The sequence below is a fragment of the Cynocephalus volans genome, chromosome 5, assembly GCF_027409185.1.
Source record: "Cynocephalus volans isolate mCynVol1 chromosome 5, mCynVol1.pri, whole genome shotgun sequence".
NCBI lineage: Eukaryota > Metazoa > Chordata > Mammalia > Dermoptera > Cynocephalidae > Cynocephalus > Cynocephalus volans.
In genome coordinates this window covers 77,995,706-78,007,408 of record NC_084464.1, presented here as the reverse complement: position 1 = coordinate 78,007,408, position 11,703 = coordinate 77,995,706, and the positions used below count along the sequence as shown (strand labels likewise).

Genomic DNA, 11,703 nt, shown 5'->3' with positions numbered 1-11,703 from the left:
GAGGAGGGGCCGGGAGGAGCCCTCGGCCACACCCAGAGGAGAATATCACCAGAGGAGCAGGGTCTCGTCCTCCAACTCCGTCCTCGCCTCCAGGGAAAGTCCTTTCTGGTGTCTCACCTCAGGTCTTGCTAGTAATAACAAGTACCTTACTCGCCTTCATTTTATTTTATTCCCCAATATCAGGGGGCGGGGTAGGCCAGGCGAGAGTTAGCAGTGAATGCAGAGGAGAGTAACCAGCTCCAATTTTTCTCTTTGGGCAGGAAGCGCAGCTGGACCGGAACCCGACTTCAGGACACTCGGTCCAGTGCTCTTTCTCCCGCTGACAGAGGCTCTAATGCTGAGACCATCCACCTGGGCTGCCCAGGAGCGCTTCAAGGACCCTCTCACCTGTGTTTCTCAACTGACGTCCAGGAATTAGGTTGGGGTCAGAGGATCTGCCCCCATCTCAGCCTAGGGTAGATTGAGGCCCAGGCTAGCCAGTGCCCCAACTTAGCAAGGCAGCCTCTTCATGAAACACCCGCCAACCCCTTTGGTGGGACCCATCAGGTCACAGCTGAATGCCCCACCCTTCAGGCCCAAGATCCTGGTCCCTAATCTCTTATTTCCAGCCCATCCCAACCCCCACTTCCAAGTGCTCACCACTGAGAGGCTCCTGACTGTGGAAGCCTTTCCTGCTAGCCAAGGAGAAAGGAGTGAGTCCTTTGGGACAGGCTGTGCACTCTGGAGAGCAGGAACAGGCTGCTGCGTCCCACATCCCCAGTGCTATGCCCGGGCCCTGGCACAGGGTGGCTTTCAGGACACATTGGATAAATCGACAAGGAGCCAGACTTTAGAAGCCCTGAGCCCATTTGCTGTAAGTCCTCTGAGGAGCCCTGATCTCCCTCACTCTCCACCATTCCCTGCTGCATGCCCCCAGGGAGGCCCAGGTGCCTTGGCACTTCCAGACAAGGAACAGATCCGCTTAGCAGCATTCCTTGGAAAGCAGGGCATTTATTCAGCAAACATCCCCATTTGGAAGATGAAAAAACTGAGTTAATCCAGATACAGGAAGTAAATCATCAGTTCAGAAATAATAAGTAACAGCTGACTAAACATTAACAACCTCCCTGTGCCTGTAAATGGGGGGATAATATGACCTACCTTATAAATATAAAGTGTTTGGAACAGTGCTTGGTGCAACGTAAACACTCAATAAGTGATAGCCATTTATTATTTAATTATTGTTTGGTCCTTATAGGGTTTCATATATACAGCGTGATATATCCATATATTAATATGTATAATTGTATAAATATATTTTTATTGATATGTATAAATATAAATATTTTTATTTATATATTATTTTATATATTTATATTATACACACACATATATATCATATGTATATGTGTGTGTGTGTGTGTGTGTATATATATATATATATAATTAACCCTAGGAAGGAGGAAGCATTTTTATCTCTTGGAAGTCATGGAGCAGAGCCTGGACTTGAATGAGATATCACAGTTGCAAATCCCAGGATTCATGACCCTGAGGCCACTCTGCCCTGAGCCCAGGCATCACCTCACCTGGACGGTCTGCACTTGGACACACTTCATGCCCTCATGGCCTGGAACCAACCCTCCCTCCCGCCACAGCCTGGTTCCAGGGTGTGTGGAAAGGGACAGGGAGCATGCACAGGGGCCCAGGCTCCATCCCCACCTGACAGCTGTAGGGACCGTGTGCTCCAGCTGTGGCCCCCAGGCCCAGTGTGGCAGACCAAGGGCTCCCAGGTTGCCAGCTCTTCAGAGGGCAGGGAGAGCTGGGCCAAGCTAGTCCAAGTGCTGTCCGTTGCTGGGGAAGGGCCATACGTGAAGGCGTCCAGTGCACTGCCATTGCCAGCTGAGAACCAGATATGGCCATCAAAGCCAGGGGGTGCAGCATTGAGGACCAGGCAGACCACCAGTGTCCGCTGGTTCCCATCCACCAGCAGCGTGATTAGTGGGGCCAGAGAAGAGAACGGCGGCCATCCACACCCGCAAGAGAGCTTGTGCCTGTAGGGGCTAGTCAAGAGTGTGCCCTCCCAGGCCAGCATCTCATTGTAGGATACAGCTCTGGGTTTCTCTCTTTCCATATAGCCTTCCACCATCACCATCCATCTACCTATCCTTCTACCCACTCATCCATCCTTCCTCCTTGCATCTACCCAGCTAACCACCCTGTCTTCCCTCCCTCCATCCATCCTTTCATTTGCCCATATATTCATTCATCATTTCTGTTTTAGTCCGTTTTGTGTTGCTATAACAGAATTACCTGAGACTGGGTAATTTATAAAGAAGAGAGGTTTATTTGGCTTATGATTCTGGGACAGCTGCATGGTGGCACAGGCCTCAGGCTGCTTCTACTCATGGCGGAAAAGGGGCAGGCGGCAAGGCAGCCGGCAGCGGGTACAGGAAGATCACATGGTGAGAGGAAGCAAGAGAGAGAGGAGGTGCCAGTGTCCTATATACAACAAGCTCTCACGGGAACTAATAGAGTGAGAACTCACTCATTACTCCCCCCCTCCCCCAGGGAAAGCATTAATCCATTCATGAGGGATCCACCCCCATGACTCAATCAGTTTCCAACGCTGCCACCTTGGAGATCAAATTTCCACATGAGTTTTGGAGGAGACTCCATCACTTTCGTTCATCATCCATCTACCCTCCATCTATTCTTTCTACCTTCTACCTGTATGTCTGTCCATTCATCTATCCATCCCTCCTTCTGTCCACCTGTCTATCATATCTGAGCCCCTTTCTGTGCCAGACACTGGGGATACAACACTGAGTAAGACATTGTCCCTGCCCTCAAGGAACTCAGTGCCATAAGAGAGACAGCAGATGAATAAACAAATAATTATAATACTGTATCATGTTGTGCCAGCCTCAGGAGAGTGGTTACCTCTGGGGAGGAAAGGGAAGGACATAGGACTTGGAATGAGATCAAAGGGGACTTCAAATATATCTGTAACTTTCTGTTTCTTTGAAGAAAGATCTGATTCAAATATGGCAAAATGTTAAACGTCTGTTAATCTGGGTAAACCATGCATGGGTGTTTGTTGTGTTATTCCCAGTTCTTTTCTGTAGGTCTGCAGATTTTTGTTTGTTTTTTAACAGCTTTTTAGAGACATGATTTATATACCATATAATTCACCTATTTAAAGTATAGGTTATTATTTCTTTTTTTTTTTCTCTCTCTCAGTGCCTGGCCGGTATGGGTATCCGAATTCTGACCTTAGTGTTATATAACACCACACTCTTGCCAACTGAGCTAACTGGCCAGCCTATTATTTCATAATTTAAAAAATCAAGTCATATGGGTACTGCAAACATTTGTCCTATATTTTCCAGAATAGTCCTGATTTTCCTCAATCTTATTCTTTTCAGTAAAGGTGACTCATTTGTATGTAAGAAAATGTTATTCTTGATATTTGCGTATTTTGATATGTGGATATTTTTTCATATAAATAAAATCTTAAATGTTAAAACCTACAAATTCATACCATGAGTGAAAGTGTAGCCAGGCTATAGAAATGCCCAAGTGAGGAGAAGAATGCTAAAGAATCTTGTGGGGAGGTAGGGGTGAAGAGCACTCAGGAAAGATTTCTTGGCGCTCAAGTAACTGGTCTCAGAACACATGGATGCTACATTGCCCAGTCAGGATTTGAACTCAGGTCTCTGCATAGACCACCTCACTTTGAAGAATGACTAAGATTTTGCCACACAGTGAACCACGTCTAGGTGTGGCCTCAGACAGAGTTGGTTTTGATGCCTGACTTGTCCACTTTACATACTGAGTCTCAATTGTTCCATCGATATAACAGGGTTAATAACACCAGCCCAGTAAAATTGTTCTGAGGAGTAAAGATCGTAAATGTAAAATACCCTGGCATATAAGTATTAGTATTATTATTTATATTAATATTAATAAGGCATTGCAAATAAAGAGAGTAGAGAAGGCTGGGAGTGAGCTCCAGGACCCTCAACCTCCTGGGCCTTCTCAGTTGCACAGATACTCTCCCGAGCTGAGTTCTGCTTCCACCTACTCCATGAAGCTTGCCAGGATTGTCCCTCCTCACCCTGCTGCTTCCTTCCCAGAGCTCCGGCCTCCTGCCATGGACTCTTTCTGCTTCACATGGGTGTGGTTTATGTCCCTAGTGAGGGAGTGTCTATGACATACTGGGGGCCAGTTTCAGTTTTAGATCAAGGTGACTCCCTGACTCAAAGGTTAAGGACCATCTCCCACCACACACATGCAAACATGCACATCCTTGTTTTTTTTTTAAGCTTTAGTATCTTATTTCTTGGCAGCTTGCCAGTATGGGAATCCAAACCCATGACCTTGGTGTTATAAGGCTGTGCTCTAACCAATTGAGCTAAGTGCCAGCCGCACATGCTTTTAGATGAAGCAGGGATTCTACTCTCAAGACATGAGTCCTTTGGCTCCAGCCTTGATCTTTGAAGGGCTGGGGGAAAATACTCTGGAACATCATCAAGGCCTTGGGAACTCTCCTGATCCCACTGATAATGCAGAGCTGGAAGTGCACTTGAGACACCCTGAGCCCTGTTGGAATAAGGCACCCTAAGGGCAGGAAGGATAGGACAGGACTTCACAATGTTGCCCATGTCACCTCACTCCATGTCACGTAACACAGCACTGGCTACCCTAACCCCCAGCTTCTATGGATGCCCATCCAGTTTTCTTTCATTTCTCTATACCTCCAAGAGGCACTGCCTTCCCTACCAACATTAGGGAACCCAGGGTGGGAGGACTTGCGGGTTAGGAGGTAGAGTACAATGGAAAGGGAACAATGGGCTTCTGGTAAGACCCTCCCCCAGGGCCCATAAATGGCTCTTGTCCTGCCTCCTTGCATCCCACCCAAACCTAGAGCAGCCCAGAGTGTGGAGATAGCCTTTGGAAGACTAATGGGGGACAGAAAGGGATGCAAAGAGGGGGCTCATCTGTAGGCAGGGCTGGACACCCAAGGGCAAGGAGAAGCAGCAGCCATGTCTCAGCCATGGCCCACCCGAAAGGAGGCAGGACCCAGCTGCAGACCTGAGGTGTGGGCTGGGGGAGGAGGCACCCACCCACAAGCCTGCCTCCCAGGCCACAAACCCAGCTGCACCTCAGCTGCTCCACCACAGAGCCATTTCCTGGGATGAGGGGTCCCTCCCACCCCTACCCTACCCCCAAACCCTGTCCTCTCTCAAGAGCCAGGGAACTCAGGCTGCCACTCCAATACTTGGAGCTGGATGCCTATTCTCCTTCCCATCTGAAGAGCACTTGATAGTCTGCAAAGCTTTTTCCCAGTCATTGGCCCACTAGAGGGCAACTACCATCCATGGGACACAGAGCACTAGTGATATGTCAGGAGCTAGTGCTCATTTGACCCACCCAACCATTGTGAGTTTCATTTCTCAGGTAAGGCAAATGAGGCTCAGAGAGATTGAGCGAACCACAGGCCACACAGCTAGCAGGTGGCAGAGTCAGGGTCTGAACTGTTTCCTGATGGCTTGCCTAATTACAGGCAAAAAGTTGCCCAGAAAACTTGCCATGTTTTTACAAACCCACTTTTTAAAATAAACTTTTTATAAATATCATTTTCAGTGACTCCATTACATTTTAGCTATTTTGACCTTAAAATTTCACATCCAGGAATATACCCTAATGAAGAGTAACTCTTTTACCTAATGAAGGTATATACCCTTTAAAGTATTATATTTTAGGGGCTGGCCAGTTAGCTCAGTTGGTTAGAGTGTGGCACTACTGGCCAGCAGTCAAAAAATAAACAAAAATAAAAAGCAAGACATTGAAACAAACTAGTTGTTCAGTGATAGGAGAAGGGTTAAATGAGTTAAGGTTTGATGTATTTATATTAGTGGATATTATGCAGCAGCTTTTAAAATCATTCTTTCAAAGAACGTTTAATGCCATGGGATGTAGAATACTTTGGTTCAGAGCAAGGGTTGTGAAGCCAGAACATTTCAATCCTGTAGTCAGGGACTACACATCATTTAGTAGTTAATGTGACTTTCAGCAAATTACTTACTTCCTTAGTCCTCAATTTCCTCATCCGTAAATGGGGATGATAATATCTTAAAAGGGTCTTAGATTTTGTGTGTATGTGTGTGACTGGCTGGTAAGGGGATCTGAACCCTTGATCTTTGTGTTGTAACACCATGCTTTAACCAACCAGCCTCTATGATATTTAAATAACATAACTCATGAAAAGGGTTTAGCACAGTTCTTTATACATAGTAAAAAGTCAATAAAAGTTCTCTCTTTTTACATGTATATGGATTGTTATATACAACAGAAAGTTTAAGCAAACAGGATACAAATCTAAACAGAAAATATATACCCAATTTTGTACAAGAAATATGATGGGCCTTCAAAAAGTTTATGGAAAGATTTGTATTATCCTTTAATTCCATTTTTCCATGAACTTTTTGAAGTACTCTTATATATAAATATTCCTGAAAGGAAGCAGACCAAATGTTAACAGTGATTATCTTTCTACATGTTAGGATTTTGGATAGTTTTTATTTCTAGGTTTGTAATTGTTTATCATATTTTCTACAATGAACTTGTATTGTTTTAAAACTAAGGAAAATAAACATTATTAAAAAATAAAACTATAGATGTACTATACTTTATTTAGCCATTCTTTTATCGTTAGGCATTTGTGTTTTCCAGTTTGGAGCAATGGATATCTTTGTTCATAAAGTCTTTTCCAAATTTACACTTATTTTCTTAAAATTATCATCTTAAAGGCCTTTGTAATTTTTTTTTTGTTGTCTTTTGTTCAACTTTTCAAAGTTTTAATTTTAGTAAAATACACTTAACATAAAATGTATCATCTTAACCATTTTTAAATGTACATTTCAGTGGCATTAAGTACATTACATTGTTGTACAACCATCCATCTCCAGAACTCTTTTCATCTTTCAAAAGTGAAAGTCTGTACCCATTAAACACTAACTCCTCCTCCCCCCAGCCCCTGGTAACCACCATTCTACCTTATGAATCCATAAATTTGACTTCCTCATTAAAATGGAGTCATACAGTATTTATCTTTTTTGTGACTGGCTTATTTCACCAAGCATAGTGTCCTCAAGATTCATCCATGTTGTATGTAACATGTGTCTGAATTTACTTCCTTTTTAAGGCTGAATAATATCCCATTGTAGGTTGGCTGGTTAGCTGTGGAGGATACTAACATTAATAAAACACATGTATTTCACAGGGCCTTAACCTTTAGGTTAGTAGGGCCACAGCCCTTAGTTTTTAGCAGAGTCAAAGCCCTGTAGTTTAAGGAATAGCCTAACTTTTTAGTATACACATAGAAATGCTAAGTTTGGGAAAAAACAGAAAACTTTCACAGGACTAAAATCTCTGTGGTAGATAAAAAAAATTGTAACACAGCAAAAGTGCTTGCTCTAAGGGCAGTCATCCTTGGTGCAGCTAAATCTAATGATGGGAAATTATGTGAGCTAAAATCTTCAAGGTTAATGGTTGGGGGATGTTCCTCATCTCGTCTTCAGCTGTTTCTTTGAGTTTCTTAGGGAACTAAGCGTTGCCATGATGATTATCTCATTGTTTCGTTTTGTATTTCACATAGCTTAGTTTTTTGACTCCTACTGTGACTGATTAACCACCTGTGTTCTTTTCCGTAACTTTCTTGCCTGGACAATAAAAATTGAAAGAAAACCTGATTTGGGATTACTCCTAGGAATTCTTCTCTCATGAAGGAATTTCTCCTGAGATTAACCCTTTCGGGCCTCTCACTGCTCTGAAGAAATGGGCTTCAAGTAATCCTTTTCATAACTGTCACCCCAGGAGAGGTGACAGGTAGCTCAGTTGGTTACAGCAAGGTGTTCTAACATCAAGGTCAAGGGTTCAGATCCCCATACCTTCCCATACTGCCAAAAGAAAAAAAAATTCCATTGTATACACCACATTTGGCTTATCTATTCATCCTTCGATGGACAATTGGGTTGCTTCCTCCATGGTTTTTTTGATTTTGTTTTGTTTTATTTTTTCTTCCTCCACATTTTAGCTACTGTGAATAATGCTGTTATAAACATGAATGTACAGATATATCTTTGAGATCTTGCTTTCAATTCTTTTGTGGATATACCCAGAAGTGGAATTGCTGGATCCTATGGTAATTCCCTTTCTAATTTTTTGAGGAAGCACCATACAGTTTTCCACAGCAGCTGCACCATTTTACATTCCTACCAGGAGTGCACAAGGTCTCCAATTTCTCCACAACCTCACCAATGCATGTGACTGGTTTTTGTTTGTTTTTTTGTTTTTATATCGGGCATCCTAATGTGTATGAAGTGGTATTCCATTGTGGTTTTGATTTTTATTTCCCTAATGATTATTTAGATGTTGAGCATCTAAGGCCTTTGTATTTTAATGTTCTCTGATACATATCTTTTATACTAATCTATGTGCCACCAAAATGAATGAAAGGCTCACCTCATCCCCACCAGCATTTGGCATTCCTTAAAAAAAAAAAGTCTTAGTTTAATCAGTCAAAAATAAAAATGGTACCTCATTTTTCTGATTACATTTCTCTATTTAGACGTTTCCTTCACCACATTGTATATTGCTCTCTTATAGTCTTAGAGTCTTACTAATTTTATTGAAGCTTTCACATATTAAAGATACAAGCCTTTGTCTACTGCAATTGCTGGAGCCTTTTCTCAAATACAAAGGGTTGGTATATTTATTTACAAATAAATTAACTCCCCAAAACGGGGGTGGCTGGCTGGTAGGGAGATCTGAACCCTTAACCTTTGTGTTATGACTCCGCCTTCTAATCGACTGAGCTAACCTGGGCCAGCCCTATTGACTACTTTTTCATTTTTTTTACCCCATAGTTTTGTTTTGTATGAACCAACAATCGATCTTTCCTACTAGAATTTATTCATCCCCTTTAAACATACAAAGTCCTGCCCCCTCTAGAGAACTGATATATTATCTCTTTTATCGTCTTCTTGCGCTGTGTGATTTAATCCCATCTCCTCCCCACATTAACGCTACCAGGAATTAATTTTGGTGTATGGTAGAAGACGTGCATCTTAATTATATATATATATATATATATATATATATATTTTTTTTTTTTTTCCAAAGAGCTAATCAATTATCCCGAGATTATTTATTGAGTAATCCTTCCTGACCCCAATGTTTGCGAAACGTTCCTTATGACATGTTAATTCTGTTATACAGGCGGGTTTATTTCTTCCTGGCTCCTCGGCTTCTTCATGCTGGTGCCAGCCTCAGCCGTTACCTCTGGATGGTTGTTTTAATAATCACGGTGATTGCACCCTCCTGACCGTCCTGAGGGACCCCAGCGGCCACGGCTGCGGCGCCCAGGTGCGGGCAGCGGTGGCGGGTTCCCGCCTGGAGGGGAGGGGGCCAGGTTTTTATAACGACTCTCCCGCCCTCCAGCCCGGGGACGTGCTGGCCCGGGCTCCGTCCCCACGTTCCTGATGGGGCAAGAGCCTCCTCCCGCCCCCCTTTCAGGTTTCAGGACCTTCCCGGGAAGGGAAGGCAGGAGACTCCTACCCCCGCCTTGGCCCCGCCGCCCTCGGCCGTAGCCTCCCCGGCCCTGGGTCATCCTGGAGGCTTTCCTCGCCTCCTCCTCCCGTGGGTTCCCTCCTTCCAGGAGCCCTGGAGGCTCCCCCGACCCCACAGCCCCGCTGGTCCTGAAGACGCCGTGCCCGGGGACGCCTCTTCCCCTGGGACGGAGCCTGCCGGTCGCTGTCCCCCTGCTGGGGCTCGGGCGCGTGCACGGACGCCGCCTTTAGTGCTCACAGCCACCCCGTCAGGTGCTGTCATCCCCGGTTTACAGCTGAGAAACCGCGGCTCAGAAAAACTCAGTCACACCGCTGAAGACGCTGGAGCGCGCAAGGGGCGCCGCGGGAGGTGGCTGCAGAGAAGCGCCCACGGGCCTGCCGCTCCCCGAGGATCTCCGGGAAGGTCGTTGGGAGAATTAAATCGAGTGTGAGCGCCCGCCTGAGAGCTCGGCGCGGGGCAGCCCCGCACTCTGCCTCATCCCCTCCGTCCCTTTTGTCATATGTGCAGGTAGAAGCTGTTAAGCTATGAGGATGTGAAAAAGCATAGGATGTGAACAAGAACGTAAAGGAAAAGTAACTGCATATTAGAGAAGACCGCTGATATGACCAAATAACTATCAGTTGTAAATCTGACATATCCAATTAGAAGACTGTAACCAGAGGGGTGAGTCGGGGCCAGCGTGTGTGTGTGTACTGAGATGTCAAATAGAAGTTTTTCCAGAAATACTGACGGGGCACTTTCCACTTATCCAATGAAAATCTTACCATGTTATTTACAATAAAGTAAAAGTCACCTAAATGCTTTATGCTAAGGAAATAGCTAAATAAACTATGGTGCATCGACATGATGAAATATTATGCAGGCCTTAAAATGTTCATTCATTCTTTCATTCAATCCATCATTGGTCTCTGTTTTGTGTCAGGAATTGGGTCTGGGGACAAGACTAAAAGGGATGCTCTCAGCAGTGAAGTGGGGAGACAGACAGGAAGGGGACTCAGAGTGTAAGAGATGCTGGGTCTGAGCACATGCCTGTGTGCTCGAGTGTGTGTATGTGGACGCAGAGAGTGGGGTCCTGGAAAAGAAGGGGATCATTCTAGGAGGGGTGGGGGTCAGGAAAAGTGCTTTAGAAGGTGATACTTGAGCCAAGAAGAAAGGAAGGGAAGGGAAGGGGAAAAGGAAAGGAAAGGGGAAGGGAAGGGACGGGGATGCTTTGACTGTATTATTGAGTCAAAGCACAGCTTCCATCCCTGCCACCATGGCCACTTTGTACATAGGTCCATTGAACAAGCCCTGAGGGGGAGGGGTAAGGCGGGGAAAGAGGCTGACCCTTGTCCCCAGTGACTATTCTTGTCCACCCAATGACTATTCTCTCCCTGTGCTTTACCTTGCTTTTGATTGTGAAGCACCACCACTTGGCCTTTCCACCATCAGGTACCCCTAGGATGCCATTATTCTCATTGAGATCAGGGAATCCAGTTCCATGGATTCATCCAGCACCCCCCACCAGCATCTCTAGTCTACAGAAGACAGTTATCAAGCAGGTGAAGGAGGCTGGTGGCCCTCACCAACGCAATTCTTAATGCTTTAGTAAAGGGAGTGTGCCAGACCCCCTTACTTTTAATTTTAAGGGGATCTGGAAAATACACCCTTTACTAAGCAGCTTGCATATAGTAAATCCAATCCAGCATTTCCATCTCCCTGGCCCTCCTCCAAGCTCACCCGGTGCTACAGGCTATGTCAAGCACCCGCCAGCAGCCCTGCTGGGGCAGCAGCCCGAGCAGCCACGCCTTGTACTCGATGTGCGGCTGAAGGTGTCCCCGATGTAGAGCTGCCACATGCCGCCGCCTCCTCGTCGGCGTACTTGTCCGGGAGCCCTTGGGCCGCCACCCCCAGGGAGCAGGTCGGATACACGCTGTCGTCCACCCTGCGCCGCGCCTGGCTCTGCAGCCACCGGCTCCGCACTTGCAGCGCGGTTGCTACTAGCGGGCGGTTGGCCCCACCTGGCCAATGGCAGGTGAGCGCAGAGACACGTCCCTGCTGGGCTCTTGGCCTGGCGCCTGCAGCTGCTCCAGCCGCCCGGAGAGCGCTGCT

General features: G+C 45.6%; 1 protein-coding gene across 1 annotated transcript; it reads right to left on the bottom strand.

Annotated features, from left to right (window-relative positions):
- Positions 1 to 1,591: 1,591 nt before the first annotated feature.
- Positions 1,592 to 5,037, bottom strand: LOC134379082 (pre T-cell antigen receptor alpha-like). Its single transcript, XM_063098324.1, has 2 exons — positions 4,983 to 5,037; positions 1,592 to 2,016 (listed from the first exon to the last, which is right to left on the bottom strand). Exons 1-2 carry the CDS (start codon positions 5,035 to 5,037, stop codon positions 1,592 to 1,594), a joined length of 480 nt encoding a protein of 159 aa, XP_062954394.1.
- Between the last annotated feature and the right edge of the window lie 6,666 nt (positions 5,038 to 11,703).

Coding starts and splice junctions, on each gene's coding strand:
- LOC134379082 (XM_063098324.1), bottom strand. CDS start 5,037: ATGGCTGAGACATGGCTGCTGCTTCTCCTTGCCCTTGGGTGTCCAGCC. Junction 2,017..4,982: donor TGGGTGTCCAGCCCTGCCTA/CAGATGAGCCCC, acceptor ACAAGCTCTCTT/GCGGGTGTGGATGGCCGCCG.